This window comes from Chrysoperla carnea, chromosome 5 (assembly GCF_905475395.1).
Source record: "Chrysoperla carnea chromosome 5, inChrCarn1.1, whole genome shotgun sequence".
Lineage (NCBI taxonomy): Eukaryota > Metazoa > Arthropoda > Insecta > Neuroptera > Chrysopidae > Chrysoperla > Chrysoperla carnea.
This window is the reverse complement of record NC_058341.1, coordinates 41881804-41907527: the sequence shown is the minus strand read 5'-3', so window position 1 is coordinate 41907527 and position 25724 is coordinate 41881804. Positions and strand designations below refer to the sequence as shown.

General features: G+C 28.6%; 1 protein-coding gene across 3 annotated transcripts; it reads left to right on the top strand.

Moving 5' to 3' along the window:
• The first annotated feature begins 2505 nt into the window (after positions 1–2505).
• LOC123300161 (androgen-induced gene 1 protein-like) lies at positions 2506–24376 on the top strand. Of its 3 annotated transcripts, none has more exons than XM_044882662.1 (2): positions 2506–2840; positions 22075–24376. In XM_044882662.1, exons 1-2 carry the CDS (start codon positions 2682–2684, stop codon positions 22606–22608), a joined length of 693 nt encoding a protein of 230 aa, XP_044738597.1. In that variant the 5' UTR covers positions 2506–2681; the 3' UTR covers positions 22609–24376. The 3 variants fall into 3 exon arrangements, with proteins under 3 accessions (XP_044738597.1, XP_044738599.1, XP_044738598.1); XM_044882664.1 differs by lacking the exon at positions 2506–2840 and adding an exon at positions 14094–14287; XM_044882663.1 differs by lacking the exon at positions 2506–2840 and adding an exon at positions 19284–19570.
• Positions 24377–25724: the final 1348 nt, after the last annotated feature.

Below are 25724 nucleotides of genomic sequence, written 5' to 3'. Positions count from 1 at the left end.
AGGGTGAGACTATACACTTCAATGGGTTAACGCACATTACGCATTTACATTTTAACAATTAAAAAGAAACGAAAAAAGTATACAGAATTCGGGATTCGAGGCCCGGTCCTCTAGATATCCGGGTTATGACGTAACCATCTCCGTCACTTCTATGTAATTGATTCAAATTATATTTAATAGTTAGAAAGCTGGTCATATGATTTACTGATGGTCATTGTTACCTACGGTCTGCTGAGTCTTAAATATGATTGTAGGTAATGCCCCAAGACGCTCTGTAAAAGTCTACGTATTCGGGTCTGATTCTATTTGTATGTTTGTGTACAAAAAAACACACATAAGCATTTCACTATATAAGTGATACAAATTGCAAATTTTTATTATAAAACCTTTATACAATTTGTTAAAAATTTTTTGGTTTATTTTGTATAAAGCATTGTCTTAATAATTGGTCTGACTGGACAAAGTCTGCCACATGTTTAAAATATAAAATATAAGTATCCTTTGATCACAGCAACACAGTAAGTAGGTATATTGTACAAAGTAATAAAATTTCAAAGGATTATGTTTTATTAAATAGTTTTATCTAATCACCTGTAAATAAAACGAATAAGCATTACTGAAACTCTTTGTTTCACACTTGTCTAGACCACACGCCATACAATCGGCAAATATTAAAATTGTGGCTAAAATTTTCCGTGATTTCAATTTTTTCAATTCTTTCAATAATTAATTACACATGTATTTATTTATATTGGTATATGCGTTGGATGCTGAGAATCAATTAAAATACAGTCAGATACTCAGATGGCTGGCAACTAGAATAAAATATTTCAGTTATTTTTTTAAAATTTTCTCAATTGTTTCTTTCAAGCGCAAATTCAGCCATGTATTATTTAGGATAACAAGGACGCAATGAATATAATAATCCAGCTTATTTCACGATTGGATGAGTATTTTTCGAAATCTCTCCTAAATAATTTGAAACGGCGAACTTTACGAAAAAATTTTAGGGACTTTTTTACGTGAAATGACCCAAAAATGCTAAGGCAGCTTGGTTCAAAAACTTGACATTCGATTGTTTCTAGGGTTTCTGGAAATATCCGTAATATAAATCCATAAGCTGTTCTCAAACATCTCTGGTTCCTGGTGTATTAAAGGTGTCTTGTTTATAGTATTCGTACTCTCAAAATTAGTAACAATTGTCACTAATAATCGAAGAAAATGAGATAATTAGATAATAAAATGCGACGATAAAGACAGCAACTGTATTAGCTTTCAGTTTTTATAAAAACTATATAAAGTATACTGCCTAATTAAATTATTTTACATTTTTTTAGTTGTCCTCTTTTTACAAAAAAGTGTACGTTTAATAAAAATATCTCGGAAATGTGATTTGTTCGTCTTGATTAGCTTATTCAGAAAGTGCAGAGCTTTACAATCAATTATGGAATACCCTGTATACCAAGTTTTATCAAATTCCGAAATAAAACTTTTTTCATAATTTATTCGATATTTTCTACGAAGTTATAAGTAGCCCCCATGAAAATTGTATAAAAAAAAAGAACAATTTTGTTGTCGTCGATTTGGTTAATAAACAGTATGTAATATTGACACAAAAAGTACAACAATCGAATCCATTTGCGTTTTGAACTGGCAGTTTTTGAGATATCGGATAAAATCCAACGAAGGGTGGTTGCCGTTCAATAAAAAAACAACGTATTTCAAAGGTATATGGAATATTTGGGATAGTTAGGACTCCAAAAAACATAAAAATTCAACTAATTTTTCTATTAAATTAGTATTTTTCGATTTACCTTTAGAATCACTTCGAAACAGAATTTTAGGTAGTGTTTCGAAAACTACTCATCCAATCGTAAAATATACACGTTATTTTATTGACTTGACGTCAAAATTAACGCAATAAAAATTTGTATCAAAATTTCATTCAATTTCAACTAATCGCAGCTTCGCGAAAACTTCTCGTGTTTCAAAATTTTTAATGCTAATATATCTGTTTAAAGGTGCCAAAAGTTTACGGATTTAAAAAATGAGTTTTATATATTAAAACTAGAAGGGAGACTTTATTACGATCATGTCTAAATTATGTTCATAAATACGTAGGTAATACATAAGTATTAAACGACATTTGTGGATTATATTATAGCATGGTATTAATTGGAAGGTCACTGCGCGCGGTATAATTTGATTAAATTAACACGCTGTATATACCGCACATAATATTTGGAGTTAACAAAAATAATTTTTCTGTTATCTTTACAAGTGAAGGATAATTAGGATAATCAATAAAAAAATAGTGGTCTTTTTTTTTTGTCGTAATCTAATCAAACCACAAATAAACAAATATTAAACTCTAAATATAATTTTTATATTATAATATGTATTAATTAAAATAAAATTAATTCCCCCACCCAAAATCAACAAGTACTATGAATTATTTAATAAAACTATCATATTTATAAATGTTTGAAGTGAAGGTATTCTTTTATTATATTCTCCAGCGAGTTCTCTTCATTCATACACCTTACATATTAGTTGTCAAAAAGTGATTGTGAATTCTTCTTATTTAGATCAATGAAATAAATTTATTTAGTGTTTTCGTAACCATAAAAACGTCTTAAAGTTTTCATTATCATATTTTATAATAAACAGTGGTTTTAAAAATGTTACATATATTGTATCATTTAGTTGCTTTTGCCCATTATGGGTATGGTGTTTATTATGACTTAAATCATGTGTTTATACCGCACACAATTCTGAAAACACAAAGTTGGAACTTACCTTTCAAAGGACGTATAATATTCTTAACACATTGGTGTCTGGTAAGCGCATCTATCATCTTATTCTTATTTATTATACAAAATGTAATAAAGCTTTTCTAAAGCTATGGAGATAAATTTTTCATCGTAGTTTTTTTACATTATTTATGCTAAGCATTTTGTTTGTGTAAATAATACCAGAATACAAGTACCTCTTCGCATTGTAAGGCCAACTTTATATAGCAACATAGAAACTGTGAATACTAATTATCTCTGATAACAATTAGTTAAGTCGCTTGGAACTAATTAAAGTTTCAATTGTTTTGTGTAATTGTTTAAATTCCCGCCTAATTTAATCACATATTCAAACGAATAAATATTTGAATTTTAGATATCCGTTATCTTTGTCTATTAAAACTAGAAAATAATATAGTAGTAAGAAAAAAGTTTCTATTAAAAGAGCCTTACGATCAAAGGTTGTGAAAAAAGTTGAGTCAATACCTGGAGTAATTTTCAAAACATCGAAAATTTTGTTTAGTTATTTAGTTTTCGATATTTCGAAAACCAAGACAGGTATCGAAAAATTTGATTCTTATTTTTCGTCTACATTCATGAAGTTCAACAAAATTCATCATCAAAGTTGAAAATAAGGTACAAATAGTTTCAACCCTAAATCTAAAATTGTCTTGGTGCTCGTACTACCATTACCTACCTTATCTACTACCTTAAATAAATCCAAAATTCTACTCAAACTAAACCTTATTGAAGGATCTGAAGCCAAGATTTCTAAAAGCCGTTATTTCGTAGAATAGGGTAGTGAGGGATGTTGGTCACTCTGGAAGATTTCTCTCGTGAGAATCTGGAATAGGAGGCTATCATAATCGACGCCACTCTTTTCATTGCGACCCTGAAAACGATTCTACCTCAATAAGTTCACCTCACTAAGTTTTTTTCACTTGCTGCTGACAGATCACGGTGTTTCTTTTCCTCACTTCTGCAACGAAGGGAAACCACGGAAAATTAGCGTAGTATATAAACGTAGAGCTAAACATTTTTTCCGGTTTTTCAAAACAGCTACGAACAAAATGGTTGAAAATTTCTGCTAATCAAACTATGAAAGTGGATACTGTAATCGGCAAGGGATCCTCCAATTTATAGTTGTAAAATTTAAAATTTGAAGTATTAGCGAAGGCGAAATATGATGCTACATCCAGCAGACCTACAAAATTGGATATTTCGGCGAAAATTATACACTGGACAATAAATTACACCGTCATTTACTAAATTTTTTCGATTCTTTAGGAGAAGCAACGCCCTCAAACAATATTGGCCTAAGTTCTATTAGTAGCCAGGTCTCTATAATAAGGGCCTGATAAATGTAAAAAACAGGAAAATAAATCGAAAAGTATTTTTCCTTTGCCAAAATTTCTTTCATATTAGCCAAAAATGAAATACTTTTAAGCATTTGGTAGGCAAAAATCGGTTTGGAGGTACTCCGCTGAAAAACACGCGTGTACTTTGTATATATACACGGATATAAGTATTATGAGTTATGACATTGCAATTAATTAATCTTATCTTTTAAAAGTAATATAAATAAAAAATATTTTATTTTATTATGGCTTCATTAATGATAATACAATTTCAATTGACACCAGATAGTAATTGTTTTATAAATTTTTTCCATCTTATTTATGTTATAAAGATTTAAGATATCAAATAATTATTATTAAATCACGCGTAACCGGCTAGACTGATTTACATGAAGCTTTTATCATTTTATTTCTTGTAACGTCTATGGTTTTCCATTCCCGAGAGGATGTACACTTGTAATATTTCAAAAAATGCTTCTTTTTAATGCTGCCATACGAATGTTTAGTGCTGTAATCTCCAATGCGTATAGAGAATAAGTTAAAGTATTTCGATACCAAAAAAGTGATAAAAAAAATTGAAATTGTATTTATCAATTAATCATCCTTTCATACGTCTTCTGTGAAAAATTCATATCGATTCTCTAAACGGTTTACGAGAAATTAACTATCAAAAGTAAGTTTTTTTTACCAAAAAAAGGGCACATTTCTCATAAACCGTTCAGAGAATCGATATGAATTTTTCACAAAAGCAAATTGAAAATGATATCAAAGACTTGAAATTTCATTTATCATTAATCATCCTTTTGTGAAAAATCCAAATCGATTCTTTGTACGGTTTAGGAGAAATTAACTACCATAGTCAGTGTTTTTACCAAAAAAAGTTTTTCATTTTTATGCACAGTTTTTAATTTTGGTATGATTTTAAAGCTTAAATGAGGAAAAACTTGAGGAATATTGATAAAAGTTTTTTTTGTAAATGGTAAAGCATTTTTAAAGCACTTACTGACTAAAAAATCAACATTTATTACGACTTCTTGATATACCGCCATGTAAAAAGGGCTATTTTAAAAATTAATTTCTCATAAACCGTACAGAGAATCATCTTGAAAATACAGAAGGCGTATTATTAAATACTTATTAATTGACACACAAAATTTCATATTAGTTTTGGTATCGAAACACCTTAATACTTACATTAGATAAAATTGGAAACTAAATTATTTACCTTTTATAATAGGCCATACAAGTTGAAAAGCTTACTGTGTCTTAAAATGTTAAAAAGTCTTTTTAATACTACCTTTTTAAAATTTAAGACTAATAGGGTTCCATAATACTTTTAAAATGTCTTTAAATTTCAAGTAACTATTTGATAGGAAATTTTCTAAAATATATGTACAGTAGAGTCTCACTAATTCGAACTCATTAAAAACAAAGGGGTGTCGAATTACTGGAATTGTAAAAAAAAATTAATGTATGTAGTACATACATTATTTTTAAGTAATTTTATTCTTCCTCGCAGAGTGGAAAGGCCGGACTACAAGATGTTCCAATTACTGAGACTCTACTGTAAATCTATTGACCAAAACAGTGTATCTTCCTAGCCTCCCATCATTGTTTTAATTATAATAATAGCCCCCGAAATAACAGCGACCCTAAAAATCCCCGAGTAACGATTTTAGCCCAATTATATAACGAATTTCTCGAAAACTTCAGGAGACGACAGAGATACAGTTTACCCTGTTAGCCAGGTACCTCGTAAACCAATTGTGACATGATATTCATGTTTGGCGACCCCTAAAACCCGCCTGTATCAAGTTTGGAATCATTTTCATCACTAATTAATTAAATAATCTAATTTTTCGAACTTTGACTGTTTTTAGAGTTTCGTTTCCGCTACTATTAAGTATATTTATGGCTCAACAATATATTATGTTAATTCATACGTCCTTCACAATGAACATAACTTTCTTCTATATACCTACTATATTACGAACTTTGCCCTCCCATTATTAATAATTTAATACCTATGTATAATTAAAAAGAAGCTATGTTGTTTGCACCTAATATTATAATCAAATTTTTGCATGACAAGGTCAGGTAATATGAAATACTTTTTATTAAAAGCAAGATTATAAAACTCAAAAATTTTGAATTAATGATTTAACTCCCAGATACCTGAGAATTGTTTCATTTTTTTTTTTTTTGTAATTCACCTTGAAATTTGACGATTTTTTTTAAATTGTTATAAACAAAAAATGTACGGCAGATTTTCTGTAAATTGTTACTTATTATACCATGTATATGAAATATACCAAAGTATACTAAGTTTAGTCCCAAGTTTTTAATGCTTAAAAATATTGTGCCCACCTAATTAGTTCATTTCCGGTTGTCTGTCTGTCTGTCTGTCATCACGATTACTCAAAAACGAAAAGATATATTAAGCTGAAATTTTTATAGCGTGCTGAGGGCGTAAAAAGTGAGGTCGAGTTCGTAAATGAGCAACATAGGTCAATTGTGTCTTGGGTCTGTAAGACCCATCTTGTAAGCCGTTAGAGATAGAACAAAAGCTTAAATGTACAAAATGTTCCTTATAAAATACATCTATACATGGTATTTCAACAATTAACTCAGTCAATTGTTTGTTTTCACTTGTTATAGATGTTTTTAGTAAAAAATCAAGAAGAATTTGTTTATTTATTCTGCTATATATACATGATATAAAATATCTGTGAGTGAGAATTGATTTTCGCAGACAATTTTTCCTATAACCTTGAATTAATTTTAATTTTTCATGTAAATAGTAAAAAAGAATGTGTTCGACTACAGGTTATTCCGGAAAAATACCATTTAAAAAAATATATATAATTATTAAAACTAAGAAAACTTGCTTTATTGAAAAGTATCAAATACTTTAATAATTATTTGTAAAATTTAAAATTCGTTGTTTGTAAAGTATGTCAATAAGACAACTGAATCGAGCACTTAAAAGCTAACACCAATTTACAGCTGAGCCCCCCTCCCCCCTCGAAACATGCAAAAAGTCGTAGAAAATTACCTTGAACGAATAAACTTCTGCAGAATATCCAGTGGCAGCCATTTGGAAGCCATTTGGCTGACATTATTTTTCATATTAAATGAAGTATACTTAATATTCGATTAATAAAAGTATACCTAAGATAATATTATCTACATTTTGTGTATTTTTGCAACTATTGGAAAACTATTAAACTATGTCCCTTATCGCACGTTTTCGTTCTGATATGTTTGCTGGTTGGGAGGTAAAACCAAAAAAAGTGCAACAAAACAAACCTCACCAAAAACCGACTATTTTCATCTAGGTTAATACCTAGAAAACTAAAACTTTTTCAATCGATTCAACTTGCCATGAATTTTAAGAAATGCAAAAATATTATACCCTTGACAATTTGTATTTGCTATTAAAATTTTATGTTTTATCATTTAAAAAAATTGAGTTGTAAAGTTATCAGAAGTTAAAGATAACAGAGATAATTTAAAATAAGTACAATGAAATTTTTATATTTTGTCATAATAAATATCCTGATCAAAACAAACGTAATGTACGCACATATTGAGTTGACTACTAAATCAGAAGTATGTCTTTTTTACGCTAATATTACAATTAATGCATACAGTAAAAACTAAAAGTAGCTATAATCAAACAAGTATTTGACTTCTAAAATTAATATCTTAAATTTTCAGAAAAATATCTTGTAAATAAGAAAGTAAGCGCTACATTTATAATGTACGAAGGTACGAAAATGGCATAGTTTCTACCGGGTGTCCCACGACATTGCTCTTCTTTTTAATTTGTTGGAAAACTCTATTTGGATCATCCTTTGCAATAAGGGAGATCGCAGAGCTGTGCTTGAACATGTTCTAGTTACGGAACCGTAAAAGTAAAAGCAAAATTCCCCACATGCTATATGATAATTAGAAAATTTTTTTTATATACTATTTTTTTATAAACTATTTGTAGATCGATTCGTTATCTTTTGTGGAGGAGTGGAAATTGTCAATCAATCAAAAATATATCGAGTATTATTAACAAAACTGTCAATTAATATATGATATTATATATTACAGCAATAATTTCGACACATATTTTACGTCAATCATAATCTACAACCTCCTCATATTCCTCTAACTTAAATTTTTACCTCAATACACGGTGCGTTAATTATCATATTTGGAGAATACATTACCGTACCAGATAAAATCCTACGAAGAAAACTCCTTTGCATCTTTGCAAAATTTCTCGATTAATATTAGGAAAATTCAAATTTTTAGGCCAAGTTGCGGAAAATAAAATTTTAGAATGTTGAATACACTCCCTTTTTTTGTAAGGTTTATATTTACAAAGATATATTCATATTCCATATTCGTTTATTCGATCAAAAGATATCACTATGCGACCTAAATGAAAAAATGAGCTCAGAGGTTTTTGCATACTCAATTCCGGTTAAAATCTTCTCTCTAAGTCTAAGTTAATATAAGAACTATACATAATTATAAAACAATGGCAGAAAATAAACAAATATTAGAAAATTAGTAGCACATTCTACATTATAAAAAAAAGTCGTGAGGATTAGTGTTCCGTCATTAAAGTCGTATTTCCCCCATATTTAATGTTTCTTACTGTTATACGCTTTTTATTGGCTTAAAATTGCTAAATACATAACGATTTTCAACCCTATAACTTAATTTGGGGAAAGTGCATTGAAATATAAACCAGAAAAATGTTTAAAAAGCTGTTTTTTTTTGTATTTTTTTCCAAATTCTAATCTGCTCAAAAAACAACCCTAAAAATTCGTCTTATTTGAACTAAAGACCAGAGATAGCAAGACATAAATTATATATATATTTGCAAACAGGCTGTTATATAATTGTTCTATTCTTTTATCAACTTCTAAAGAGTCATAACGTTCAAAGATCGTTTTAAGATTTTGAAAAGTACAAAAATTAATTTTGAAGCATTGTTTTTCAGCTTTGAAAATAACCTTTTTGGAGTTTTCCAATCATTAAACTGCCAATAACTTAAAAACTGCGAACTTGTGTCTACAATTGACTATAGAACTCTGCAATTTCTGTATAAGCTTATTAATACGAACGAAAAAGATCTTTACCAAATTTCCCAAGTATTGTTATTGGAAAAATTAAAATATCCATCCATTCACAGACCAGTGAAAGTAAGTAGGCTTGTTAGGCTTGCACTTGTTTATATGAAAGGGACTACCAAAAAAATTTAAAATATAGTTATTGAAATAAATACCGCGATACTCGAAATAAAATTGTATATTAAGAAATTCTATTTAAAAAAATACAATTAAAAAACATATACCAGATTTTCATGCCACTAAATATCGATATTTCGATTGCAACGCAATCATCGTCAGTAGCTAAATTTATTCATATAATACATTACAAATATATTTCACAAAATTAAAAAATTAATACATGTAAGTCTGTTGTATGTTTTTTTTAATTGTATTTTTTAAATAGAATTTCTTAATATACAATTTTATTTCAAGTATCGTGGTATTTATTTCAATAAGTATGTCCAACTCGATGTCTTCAAAAATTCCATCCTTAACTGTAAAATAATTTAATTGGGAAATAAAAACTGAAAGTATAAAAAGTTTATCGTCGTTTATCGTCGCATTTTATTATCAAATTATCTCACTTTATTAGAATTTTAATGACAATTGTTCAGACATCTCTAGAACCACATAAAATCATGGAACAGATTTATTATATACCCCGACCCTCTCCCCGATGACATTCGATACAGTGCTTAAGTCTATATTTTCGGGTATTAGGTCTAAATGTGTTTAATAATTTTAAACAATCTTTCATTAACAACTTTCAAAATTATTCAAATAAATAAATAATTTTTTTTCTTGAGAATCACTGAATTTAAGTAATTTTAAATTTCATATTTATCTTTGTTTAATATTTGAATAGTGGAGATAAATATTTTCAAAACTACAGACCAAGATTAAAAAAATTAATTTATAAACCATATCAATACACTGATAAAATAAAAACTTTGTTTGAATCGTCTGATCCTAATATATGTAAATCCGGTCCGTTATTTTTGTACCAAAGCCGGATCTATAAATAGTAGGTAAATAAATCTGAAATAAAACTCATAAAAATTATTATCGTTTTTCATAAACATAATTTTAATAAGTTTTATTTATCAATAAATATAATATTTATTAATTATTGAGATAATTTTATTAGATAATTTAAATTATATAATATTTATTAATAATTTTCTGGAAATTCGATGAAAATCAATTTTACAAAAATTGATTTACTTTGTATTACATAATAGGTAGATCTTAAAGTCTATTACAAATTAAGATGAAACTTAGTATCGCGACGTGACGTGAAATGAGATGTATTTTTCGAAATATCACCTAAAAACGTAAACGAAAGTCATATTTCCAGTTGATACCTCAGAAATATGTCTATCAGTTGATATCTCAGAAACTTTATTTAATCGCCAAATCAAACAGATTTTTGTGCCTTTGGATTATTTACGATTATTAAGGCCAATAAAAATCAAGTTCATTTAACGATAAAATTAGTATTTTTCGAGATATTTCCAGAATCGATCCGAAATAAAAGTTTCTAATACAAAAGCTTCGACGATATATTCTATAAAACTGCTGACCCTATCGTTAAATGTACCTACGCAATTTTTGTTCTTTATAGGTTTTTTAAGTTGACATATGCTTGAAACCCGAAAAATAAGGCTTTGATCGAATTCGATGTTAACTTAAAAAATCACCCTGTATACTAAGTTTCATGAAATTCTAAAACGATAGTAAATCTTTTTTTAGAGGATTTTTGACCCTTAAAACACAAATCCCTTGGACGATTGAATAAATATCTTTTAGATATCTTAGTAATAAAAGGAACCAGATTTTCGTGTGTTTTTTTTCCAAATTAACCAAATATCCACCGTCAAATATCTTCTTTTTTATGGATCTTTTGTACAACTTTTTGTGGGTTTTATGGTTAATAGCAAATAATTTTAGTAAATAATAATTAGAACATTTTAAATTGAACGAATATCCGGAACATCTCTAATTAAGAGGTAAAAAATAATAACAATAATTACATTACCACTACTAGCTCTAAAATGAAGACAAAGTTACGATACGTATATTGAATCGTGCGGGTATGTCACTAATTACCATGAAAATATTATTGTAGTCTGTCGGTAGTCATTCATATTCTGTAAATACTATTATTAACAGTAGACAAATAGTAATTAACAAACCTGCAAGTAATACAATAGTTATTAAAATTAACAAACATTTTATTATCGGATAACCTTGAACAATACTAAATGTGTTATCCATATCAGTTATCATATTTTTAAGTTCAAACTAGTATAATAAACGAAGCTTTTTCCTTCGAAAAATTTGTTTGCTGGTTGTAACGACTTGCGGTTTTTATACCATGCATATATGTAATATACAAGGTATACTAATTTTAGTCCCAAGTTTGTAACGCTTAAAAATATTGATGCTATGAACAAAATTTTGGTATAGGTGTTTATAAAATCGCCTTATTAGTCTATTTTCGGTTGTCTGTCCGTCTGTCCGTCTGTCTGTCAACACGATTACTCAAAAACGAAAAAAAATATCAAGATGAAATTTTTATACCGTGCTCAGGACGTAAAAAGTGAAGTCGAGTTCGTAAATGATGTGATTTCTAATGCCGTTTAAGGGGGTTTTTGGGATTGCTGATCTCGAATTTTCAGTCAAAATGTTTATCCCCCCTCTTTTAGCTTACATAAGTGGACCCCCAAAATAAAAATAACCTTTTTTTTGCAAATTAAGAACTTTAATGACGTATAAATGGGTTTTTGGGGTCGCTGATCTTGAATTTTCACTCAAAATGTTTAATTTGTTACCCCTCCCTCCTCTTTTAACTTACATAAATGGACCCACGAAATAAAAATTACCATTTTTGCATTACTTGCATTTAAGTTTCAGTTTTAAGCTTTACTTATTGTCAATATGAATGACTTACCGAATACAATTATTTTCTATTTTTCAGTGCAATAAAATCTTAAACCATAAAAAAGTATTTTTAACTAATTTTTTTTTTTAAACTGCCTTAGCTACATACTGCCTGCATGTCTAGAATTAGACAAATTACTGATGTTTTTTTATAATAAAAGAGTATTTAAAAAAAAAATTATCATTTGAACTATGCCACAATGAAAACATACAGACACATCAGACAAATAATATTTTGATAAATCATATCAATCGTGACTTATTATTGCAAATCGGTCAAATAAAAAATAGTTCATTTACATTATATTACAATTAACTTGATCTACCTTAACTTTGTAATAGTAGTAGTGTTTCTTCTTAGTGAAATCGATCCTCCATCAATCCATTTACTACTATAATTCTATAATTTGAAGATGCATTTCTACCAAATGCTTCGCGTTCAAACAGTTTTTCCTGTGACAACATCGACGAACGAACGCTCTATTTCAACGTTACATTGTCTCAAAACATACCGTAGATCGACAATGCTTGAAGATCGGCTAAACGGTTTAGCCTCGCTCAATATACTTGACAATGGCAGATGCGCAGAGAATTTTGGTAGAATTTTTTTTCTGTCCTCGCAGAATTAACTAATTGACAAGTGAAATTTACAAAATTTAAAAAACCCCCGACAAATTTTTCGGGTAAGGAACCTTAAACTCGCACTTGAAACATATTTAAGAACACTTTCCATTAAGTTACGTTTTCCTTAAAGCCATTTCCAAACTGAGCCGATTTTGATGATCATCGCCAATTTTTTAGTTTTTCCGTGTTCATCCAGTTCATCCGTTTAGGCACTACGATGTCACAGACAGACAGACACACAGATAGACACACACACACAAAGCAGTCATTCTTATAACACCCCTTTTCTTAGTTCGGGGGTTAACAAATAGTAACTGAATATCACATTTTGGCTCTAATAAAATTATCTCTTACTCGAAAAAAGGTTTCTTGCTTTTATTGACTTTAAGACTTATAAATATGATGAACAAAAGTTTGAATACCCCCCCACACTCCCCTTTTGGATGATTCCAGCGTACTGGCTTAGATCGAGGCAACTTATTAATTTAGTTTTGAAGAAAGAAAATACTCCGTTTAATTTAGAAATGACTAATAAAACAAGTGAAAACAAACAATTGACTGAGTTAATTTTTGAAATACCATGCATAGACAGTGTTGATGACTGTAACACGTTACACATACATACATGTCACACATACTGCTATTCCCATATAATACATACTATACAACTTACGCCTAATTTGCACCCTCACGGGTAAATAGTGATGTTTACGAAAAAATGCTTCATACAAAAGTTGTTTATTTTTTTATAAGGAATATTTTTTACATTTAAACTTTTGTCTATCTCTAACGGTTTACAAGACCCAATTGACCTATGTTGCTCTTTTACGAACTTGACCTCACTTTTTACGTCCTGAGTGCGCTGTAAAAATTTTACCTTGGAAATGGACTAATTAGGTGATTTTATGAACACCTATACCTATATTTTGTGCGTAGCATCAATATTTTATATAATAATAAGCGTTACAAACTTGGTACTAAATTTAGTATACCTTGCATATTACATATATGCATGATATAACAACTTATTAGGCCAAACGGCAAACAAGTAATATTTTACCACTTAATACATACCTAAATAAATAATTTTGAAGTAAAAATGGAATGTCAACTTATTTTTTTTTTTAATTAATAAATTATCTAAATAACGTCACACTATTTATTATCTAATCAATATACCGCAGTACCAATATTGATTATTTGTTGCGGATAATTGTACTAAAAATGAAAATTGTTATATTCATTCGATTGAGACGAAATTGAGAACTTCAGTCTATTGTTTGAATATATTCCAACAATGGACAAATTGTTCCATGTATTTAGTTTTATACATTTTCTTTATGGTGTTTACTATGATCAAAATTACGTTAAACATTCCGGGGATATTATACCAATACATAAATTAAATATGCCCTTAAATGGTCGATCAATGTTTCTGACACATTGGAATGTGGTAAGGAATACTTTTTTTGATGTTCAAAATTTATTTTATATAAAATTTTTTTTTTGTTAATTTTGTGAGCATTATTCGCGCGTGAATCAACGTTTATTTTTAAATCATTTATAAAAATAATAATATTTATTAAGTTTCGGAAATAATTTTACTAGAAAATTCCTAAATTCCTTCACTCAAGCATCAACCAGGCAATGGAGATTGTGGTACAGTTATCTTTAATTGAAATTACTACTTTTTTAATTTTCCGATAAATTCATACACTTTAGCCTTTGAAAAAAGCAATGTGAACATTCCCGCTAAAGTACGTTCTGTTATAGACTGATTAAAATAGCCTTTAGAAAGTTATAGTAAAATTTTTAAACACTTCATACGTCGGTAAATTTTTAGATTGAAGCATTTAAAGTGTAAATTTGTTCATGCAAACTCTAAAATGACTTGTTTTACATATCTTTAAATAAACAAATCATACATTCGAGTAAAATTGGAAAAAAAAGTTGCCTCTCTTAAGAAAACGTGAAAATACGTTATAAAATTGTTTGCCAATCTTCACAAAACCAGTGCCGGCAGGGATGATACTTCCATATTATTAACCCATTCCTATACAAACCATGATCTTGAAACTATTAAACTTGGATCTTAAAATCAATAATTATACTTTTTATATAAAAATACTAGCCGCACCACGGTGTGTTACTGTGTAAATTAATCAAGCCTTCTTGAAAAAATGCGCTAAAAATCTATTTCACGAACTTTTACAAAACCCGTTAAAAAACATGGTTCCTGTATGCTATCCAATAGAAACTGTGCATTTTTCCGGGATAAAAATTAGCCTGTGTCATTTTCTGATCCCTAAACTACCACTACCTATGTAAAAAATCATGCCAATCCTTTGCTCTATGAAAAATTAAAACAGATCTATCCCACGGGAATGATTCAATTTACTGGGATAAAAAGTACCCTATGTGCTATTTCATTAATCTATCTCTGTGTCAAATCTCATCCAAATCCATTCGGTTGTTTTTGCGTGAAAGAGTAACATCCATCCATCCAAACTTTCACGATAATATATATCAGACTAGCTTGATACTCGCCCGCTTTTCTGGGCTAAAAGTAAAGATTGGTAAAGAACACCGCGTTATAGCCTTCATCTCCCTTGCTCTCACTTATTCCCCTTCCATAACACTCGAAATAATGGTAGGGATTGTTTTACACAGGGGAGAAGATACTATTACATACTTGTACAATGAGAATGGGAAATATTATAAAACGATAACTTTCATTGGATTTCTTATAAAAATATTATCCCCTTCGAAAATGTTTCATTCTAATGAATCAGTTAACTTAAAATAAAACATTAATTTCTAACTATTTTTCAATATAATGTATACAGATAGCAAATCAGAAACATCTCATTTACTATCTATTTATATCCAATAAATTCATATTTTATTTGAATCAATCAAAAACATAAAACCTCATTTTGAAAAACAATGTGCAGCTCAATCTGGTGTTCAGCCTTATTAATGATACAGTTTTATCGGTCTATATTTAATACAAGTCTATATTCTTCTCAACCTATGAACCTCATCACCCACTTCCCTTCATTAATTTGAAATTTCGCTTCGACATCTAAAGAAACCAAATGTGATTAGACAAATTGATTGCGAAATCGTTCCAAAATAATTAGTAGCTTCAGCGCTTTTAGGTAAATTCAGAAAACTTGCTGTACAAAGGAGATGAAAAATTGTATTCCAGCAATGAATACAAAAATGATACGAAGGCTAAGTTCATTCAATCTTTACGCAATTAGATTTTTATCATTAAAATTCTTGTATATCATTAAACTCATAAAAAATAATTTTCATTCGCAAATTAACATATCGAACACAGATAAATAATTAATTTAAAAAAAAATCAATTCATTAAAAGAATAATAAAATGTTCATGTGTAGACATAACTAAAAATATTATTTTTATGTTATTATTTATATTATTACTTAATAACTAAATTATTATCTTACTTTTGGAATCCATGGTCAATAATATTTAAATTCTACATTTTTATTTGTTGCTTCTGTAAGGTTAACTATTTTTTTTTTATTGTTACCATCATAGACCTAAACTATTGGACTCTATACTCGGAATGAAAATCACATGAAAAGCCGTAGAAAACTATATACTAAACTTGTAATTTACGGTAAATATCTGCTTCTCACTTTGCAATGATTAAAATAATGATAATGAAAGATTACCCACGATTATTTTCATATATTCTCATTTTATTGCACCATTAATTTCACACTACTAGAATATAGATAGATGCACATTCCAGTTATTTAAGTCTGTGAACACAAACAGCTATTACCACAAAAATCAGTGGTGTATCAACAGCTGTAATCAAAGCATATAACATTTAAAATAATCTTTAAAGGTTTTTATTGAAAGCTTTCCCCGTTATCTATTTTTAAATCTTATTTAGTTATATCAAATATGTCGTCAAAATTCACACACCATTGTCATGACATCACAGATACCTCAGTGTACGATATTTTTAACCGACGAACCAAAAATGGGGTGTTATAAGTTTGACCGCTATGTGTGTCTGCTTGTGGCATCGTAGCACCTAAAGGGATGAACCGATATGAATTTTTTTTGTTTCGTTTGAAAGGAAATTGAATGGGGAGTGTACTTGGCTATGTTTCAAAAACAAACTTAGGGTTCCGTACCCGGAACAACTAAAAAATAGGCTATGATCCTCAAAATTGGTTCAGTTTGCAGAAGGCTCTAAGGGAAAAGATAATTTAATGGAAAGTATTCTTAGATGCGTTTCAAGTGCGAGTTTAGGGTCCCGTACCAGAAAAATTTCTCGAGAGTTTTTTAAATTTTATAAGTTTGTTCTATAGTACCCCAGAAATCACGACAAAGTAGAAGTTTTTTTTAATTTGGCGATATATGCCATTGCAGCTATTTACATACATATATATAACTACACACATATATATATAAAGTAGATCTCGGCGATCGCTAATAACCTAGTTGTTAAAAAACGACCTTAAATAAAATAAAAAAGTAGAAGTTGACCTTGAACAACTTGGGTTTTTATTAAAGTCGGGCAAGATGAGACGAGGAGTTTCAAAAAACTGCAAACCCAGAGCAATCCTTACATTATCTCATTCCTCGTCCGCTTTCTGGCTACTTTTCGAAAATGCGGAGGTATTAAAAGAGAAATTTTGCTACTCTGTGGCGTGGCGTCTGTTGGAAGTATTGAATGTACAATAGACATCTAATATTGTTGGTTTATATTTTCGCTAATATGGCGATTTGATGTTAAAGTGGAATCACTCAAGACCTGCATAATTATTAAGAACATTAGAAGTCGGAAAGTTATTATAAATTTTAGTCTTAAATATAATCAATTTTAGCGTGACTCTTTGTGAAAAACTATAGCTACTTGTGTGTTGTGTGGATAATTTTACGTTGTTATTTAGCAAAAAGTTAATTTCCACCTAAAAACCATGAAATTGAAGAAAAGAATGTAAACAAAAATTTATTTACACCTAAAGGCCATGAAATTAAAGAAAAGAATATAAAGAAAAATTTATTTATTTTTCACTATGATGCATAGGCTCCGCTTCGGGGATACATAGAGAAAAAATATCTCATGTCGTGCTCCTTCTATAATTTCCTACTGAATACGGTACGATCTATTAGATAATATAAGTACTTAATAATATGTGAAAAGTAATTAGTATTACTTTTTAAAACAATTAATTATTCACGACACAATTAGTACTTTAATCGCACCGTATCTAATGAATGTAAAATCTTTTATGCTGGTATTACAGATAAACACATTAATAAAATAATTAAAATTAACGATAATGATTATTTACTAAGCTCTTAAATACTCGCATATATTTTGCATTCATATTAATCATTTGTTATTCATTCGATTTTTCAACAAAATTTTAAAAACGCTTGTTGATTTATTTCTTTTTTGCCACTTCAGACGAAAAGTGTCAACTAAATGTCTCAGATCACATATTTGTCACCCTCGGGCGACAATGAACATGAAATCTGAGATATTCTTTACTTTTGCTCCCTAGATGTGTAATATACTATTAATTCATGTAATTTATCAACTAGGACTTCTTCCTAGAAAATCTTTTATCTTTGTCCAACAGCACTATTTGATCTGGTGATAGTGATATTACGATAGAAGAGGAGAGCATTACTCATTCTTCTATGACATTGTTCAGCTTTTGTCCTTGTCATAACGTCAAAAGAAGGTTGACTCTCTCGAGTTAGCCAGCCAACCTGTACGATTTGAAGTCCAATAACGCCAAAACACTCCTATTATTCTTAAACAGTTCCAAACGGTTCAGGGGTAGTGGCTGCCTTAACTAACTAACTTGATCAGTTCAGAACTTACCGATGTATTTATTGGCATATCTCTTCTACATTATACCTTTTGAGCTAAGGTCTTGACAATCTACTTGTCGTTGCGAGAGTTAAGGCAACTTAAAATGAAATATAGTTGTTAGAATATCTACAGTGTCTTATATAAACTACATGGTATTAAAAATGAATTAAATTTATTTTATCGCATTAAAATTATCCATGGTATGACACAGCATATTCCAAACAGGCATCTATGAAAAGCTATGATGAATAATTCAGTACATTTTCACACTCATGGAATCATTTAGTAATTATTCACGTATGAGAGGCAAATAAAAATTTTTTTAATCACTTAATTTTAATAACTTTTTAAGAAGTTATTATAAATTAATTCTATTATAAGTATTATTAAAATTGATTTGTAGAATTAAAAGTATTTTCGATTTAATATACTGCTAATAAAAAACAATAAAAATAATAATTAATTGAAACAAATAAACATATTAAAATAGAAAGATAAAATAATCCTACACCAATGATAATAAACATACATTTATCTATTTTAAATCATAGTATAAAATAATATGCTGTCAACCATACACTAGTTCAAAAGTCACTTCGTCATCTTTAAATAAATTTATAAAATCGAATCATTTAGTAAAAAGAACGTTTTGTTTTAGTACATTTGTGTTATTAAATATTTTAGTTAAGGTATAAAACAATATGACATTATTAAAAACATTGTTTCATCTAACGGGCGCAATTACATTTGCATTTGGAAGTTATTATGATTGGTATTTTGTTGTAATTCCACCGAGTGTACATCGTATGGGTATTAATTTTTGCGGGAAACTTAAATTTTTAACTTATTGGGATGCGGTTAGTATATTTACATATATTTACTATTTTTTTTAATAAATGTATGAAAATTAGATTAACATTAATCTTATTTCAAACTTTGAAGTTATTTTTTTATAATTTCATTTACTTAGTTTGTGAAGTAAACAAGAAACAGCATTTGAACTGAGCGACATAGAATATGAATCAATTTAAAAAAGAAAAGTAAAAAAATCAATCTCTAATATGCATTACAATTACATAACAGAAGAAAATTATTGAAATAAAAGAAATTCTAACCTTTTAAACTCAAGACTACCTATAAGCTAATTTTTGAAGATTCAAAAACTTTTATGCTCAAAAAAGTTAAATTCCTGTTAAATACTAATTATAAAACAGAAACAATATAAAATTTCTCATGAATGATCGATCACACGTCCTCTGTTCACAGACTGTATGTATGAAGTTGGTGTAATTTTGTCAAAATTTTTAATTTTAATAACAAAACAAAAATCTATTGAGATTTTAACTGACAAAAAAAACCAAGACCGAAATGGTATCGAAATTTAACAACATTTAGTTAGAGGCCGTGGCTGCATTCGAAATAATTCAGTGATTTATTACTAAATAATCGAATAAGCAAAAGATTTAACCTCATGACGATCCTTGACGCTTGCCTTGAGCGTCAAATTAGGGTTCCACCTATCTGAAAAAAATAGAATTATGTCAAGCGTCAGCGTAACATTGTAAAAATAATCGAAAAAATAGTTAATCAATTTCGAAAGTCGATATCTCGAGATATTCATACTAAAAGTAATTCCCTAACTTCATTTTTAATAAAACACTTGGTAATGATAAATAGTTTAATGTAAATTTATTTAGCCAGTACTGTCAAAATCATTCCTGAGAAAAAACTAAAGCTAAACTATGTTTAGCTGTTTACGATGTGATGCTGTTAAGTTTTTTTCCAGATTCCAGATCAGAGTCTGGTCACTTGACAGCAAGCAGAATAGATCTGTTGTAGATACTAATTCAATAATCATTTCTCTAAAATATTGTCTATGCAATGTTCAATTCATCAACCATATTATCTTACTGGTAAAAAGTGAAAACAAACAATTGAATGAGTTAATTGTCGAAATACCATTCATAGCCAGTGTCGATGACTCTATCACATTACACATACATGCATGTCACACATACAATTTACCCCTAATTTGCGTCCTCACGGGTAAACAGTGATATTTACGAAAAAATGTTTCAAACAAAAGTTGGTTATTTTTTTATAAGGAATATTTTTTACATTTAAACTTTTGTTCTATCTCTAACGGTTTGCAAGTATGGGTCCTACGGACCCAAGACTCAATTGACCTATGTTGCTCATTTACGAACTCGACCTCACTTTTTACGTCCTCAGTACGCTATAAAAATTTCAGCTTGATATCTCTTTTTGTTTTTAAGTAATCGTTATGACAGACGGACAGACAGACTACAGACAGACAACCGGAAATGGACTAATTAGGTGATTTTATGAACACCTATACCAAAATTTTTTGCTTAGCATCAATATTTAAAACGTTACAAACTTGGGACTAAACTTAGTATACCTTGCATATTACATATATGCATGATATAAAAAGGACTTATTTGATATTTGGACTTTATTTACACAAACAAATTATGTTTATGATTTACTTGTTAAATTTTCAACGCCTATTAGTGTAAACGGCAATTCATGCTTTCTTAAAAAATATTTTCATGATTGTTATTGGTGGAATACCTAATTAAATTAACCATGTAAATTATTTTAATCCGATAAATATTTCATCATTTCTGTAGTATAGAAATGAATGAATATTTTAGAATAGATTATTTTAGTTTTAATAATGTCATTTTGGGATAATTTATTATTCCATTTAATTGGAATTATATATCATTCATTTGGCTGTTATTATCTTTGGAATAATATTGAAACACCATGGAATCATTTAGATATATTTGGGCATTTTGGCAAACTCCAACATTTAAATGTTTGGAATTTGGTTAGTTTTAATAATGAAATGAAGACGATTTTTTAATGAATTTAAAAACCCAGTATACACAGTGTATTTAAATTAAGATTGTCCAGTATTTCCGGACATATTAACATGTGAAAGGAAACGATTCCTATGTTTGAGCAAGTGCTTTGGATTAAAATAAAAGTCTCGAACAATTTTAATAGACCTTTACATTCCAATTACGATTTATTATTGTTTCGGGCAGACAATAATAAGTTGGACAAAGATACAAGATATTTCTTACTCATTTTATCACATTAGTTTTTTAACAAACTGTCCGAAATAAAAGTTAATCACTTTTTAAAATGAAAAGGTCTATTAGAAACATTTCTGTAATTTAAATTTATGTTTCTATTTTTAATAAATTGTTAGAGACTGTTTTCAAAAACCCAACGGATCGGCACAAATCATCAAAATTACGATTCAACAATTTTCATGTATACCTAAAGTTCCAATTTCATATTATAATTTTCTTTTCTTTTTTTTCAGTTAATTCAAACGTTTTTCTTTGGATTGTGCGTGCTGTGCGATATCACTGGCTCAAAAACATTAAAAAAATTCAAAAATTTCCTTCACACAACGATTGCATTTCCATTAGCGTTTATAGTTGGTATAACATTTTGGGCAATATATGCCATCGATCGTGAATTAATCTTCCCAAAAGTATTAGATGAATATTTTCCCGGATGGTTGAATCATTTAATGCATACAAACATCATGGTATTCACCGTCATTGAGATGATAACATCTGAACGTAATTATCCAAAACGTTCGACCGGAATCAAAACATTAATGGCATTTTTACTGACATATTGTATATGGATGAATATTATTTATCAAGTGACTGGATATTGGGTATATCCAATTATGGAAGTATTAAGTATTCCCTTACAAATATTATTTTATTTACTTGTACTAGGATTTGGTGTTAGTTTGTATATTGTAGGTGAACATTTTAATTCGTATGTATGGTTAAAAGATATATCTAGTGAACAACGATCTAATAAAAATAAGCGGTCTTAAATTTTTATAATAAATGCCTTATAGATTAATGTAAAAACAAAAAGCTCTCACATAATAGCGACTATAATGCCTTAGAACATTTTTTAGATAATACATTTTTTAACAAATATTTCCTTTTTTTATATAGATTTTAAAAAAAATTGTTGTTGAAACTTATCCCAGTGATTTTTCTATAGGTATTTTAAAACGGAGATATTATTATAATGTATAAAAAGTTGCCACTTTTAAAAAAAATTTTCCGAAAATAAAATATAAAATTCCATTACTACACCAGTCGTATAATATTTTATATTCAAACGGTCTTGGTAGAGATCTCTACGTATACTTCGTATTGCTATGTATCCAATTGGTTTTGATGACCAAAACCTTTAAAAAAACGCTGCTATCAAATATCCCTAAATTTAGAGGAAAATTCATAAAATTGGCAACTCTGAAAAAGGTACGATTATACAAATTTGAAACGGTTTAACCAGGCTATAATTACTAAAATACATGCGTCGAGTGTAAAAATAAAGTCTACTCACGGAAAAGGGCTTACAGAATTTACGATCTAGGAGATTGCAGTTGCGTTTTTGTTGTTCTTACTTGATGATAACACTAGCTCACTCAGCGGTGTTACCCTCGATGAAAAGATATTTTGAGAGTTTTTATCGTTACTGTGTAAATTAATCAAACCTTCTTGAGATAAATGTGCTAAAAATCTATTTCAAGAAATTTTACAAAACCTTTTAAAAAATACGGTTCCTGTATGCTACCTCATCGAAATCGTGCATTTTTCCTGGATAAAAATTCCGAAACTACCACTACCTGTGCAAATAATCATGTCGATCCTTTGCCCTATGAAAATTTAAAACAAATCTAGCCCACGGTAACCATACCAGAGTAAATTCCAAATTATATTCTATTTCTGTGCCAAATTTCATCCAAATCCGTGCGGTAGTTTTTGCGTGAAAGAGTAATAAACATTCATCCATCCATTCAAACTTTAACGATTATAATATATATCAGATTAAAGTCGTTCATTTCAGCAATTTAGCGAAATTAAATGTAACGATGTATCATTTTTTATGCTATCAGCATCAAAAACTCCCAATCAACTCGGAAATATTAACTAAATTATAATACTAATCTTGTTTTTTAATGTTTTGTATCAATTTTCGATATAAAAAAGTAATCTCCTTGGATTATTCTTTTAATGTCTATGTGCTATGAATCCACTGAGCAAAATTCTATTAAAGGGTAATGGAAGAGGGGGATGGGAGTTTAGGTTCGATTTGGGCTACAAAGTAATTAAATTAAAACTTACTCAATTCTTATTGTAAAAATTGAAATCTAGTCCTGAAATAACCTTTTAAACTTTTGTTTGAGTCATTTTCCGTGAAAATGCGTTCTTTTTAGATAACACAACATACAAATTATTTATAACTCATAAAATAACCAATATTACTAATAAAGTAATAATAAAAAATTTTGTGTAATCGTATCTTTGTGATAGAACTAAATAGATTAATTACAAATTGTTAATGAATAATAAAGACTTCATTACATTAATTAATAAAACTATCAAACGTAGAACAAAATAACAGAAAGAAGTACATTGTTAAAATTTATTACTATTATATGAACAAGAAAACTTATGCAATAAGTGCTTTATAATGTGAAACTTAGAATGTGTTCCAGATTTTCGCTCCATAATTTTAAAGTAGCGATTTTAATGTAATAAAATGAAAATGATAATATATTATCAAAAGTGATTTTAAAGCCTAAATTTTTGTTTTAATAAATGTTATTTTTTTTAATTTGATTTTTTTTACTATCAAAATTAATTTCCAGATACTGTACAGTTTCGAAACTTAACTTCCCAAACACTACTAATAATTGGCAATGCTAAAAGTTTAAAAATTAAATGCTAAATACTTTGTGCATACACTAACTTCTGTTTATTATCTTGGAATTATATTAATTACAAACTGGAAAAGTAACTGAGAAAATTACATCGAACTAGCAAATAAAAACTAACAATTGATTCGAGAATTAATTAAACACCACATAAAAGCACCAAATCGTCTTATCAGCGATACATTTAATTTTCAAGTGGTATACAAATTTAGAAACAAGTTTTTTACGGTTTTCAATTCGTATATATTAGTGAAACAGAAACATGAGATCACCGTGGTAAGTATAGTGAATGTACAATACAAGATTCGTGTTTGAGAATATGGCAAGACAGTACAATTCAATTCCACAACTTGTTTTATTATTGTTAGTTTACTATTAGTTTTCGATGATACAAAACGAAAATAACTTTAAGTAAAGAAATTGGTAAATGCCATTTGAGCCATAGAGGGGCATGAGAGCCATGACCTCTGTGCCACAAAAATGCACGGATTACAAATACTACTATATGTAATCCGTGCATTTTTGTGACACAGAGATACGGTCATAAAACATACCATGAACTTTGAAGAAAGATTTTATTTCATTCAATTCATTTTCACGTGGCTTAATCTTGACTGCATTTTTTTAAATGCCTATTTCTTGTTTTGTTGTTTATCCAATCAATTTGAGATATAGAAAAATTTGTCCTTGATCCCAGAACTTTAAAACAATGTGTTTGGTTTCGCCAAAAATATTTTTTAATATAAAGCCATAAAGATCTATTTAGTATAGCAGACCTTGTCTTCTTTGTAATATAACTGGTGTAAGTTATATTATTTGATGGTTTAACATTTATAAATCGAATTAATTAAATAAACTTACCATAAATACGCTTCTAATCGATAATTTTTTCAACATTTCCCAAAATTAACCAACATTTTACATCTTCAAGATACACAGAATATTTCGAAAAATAAAATTATTTTGTACCAATGTAATAACTAACTATTCTAAAATAATAGTTATAAATATAAAAGTTTGTTTATATTTTAAATGAATAAATATTCTGTGTTATTACACCATTTGTTCAACTTCAATAATCAAATACACATGCTTATAAAAAAAATATTGCAGCATTTTAAATTTTATGATGGTAAAATAATTATTTTATTACGTTATAAATGTAATTTGAATAGGCATTTATTATGCCTTCATTTAAAAGCTGAGAATTTACCATA

Coding starts and splice junctions, on each gene's coding strand:
- LOC123300161 (XM_044882662.1), top strand. CDS start 2,682: ATGTTACATATATTGTATCATTTAGTTGCTTTTGCCCATTATGGGTAT. Junction 2,841..22,074: donor TCTTAACACATTGGTGTCTG/GTAAGCGCATCT, acceptor CTTTTTTTTCAG/TTAATTCAAACGTTTTTCTT.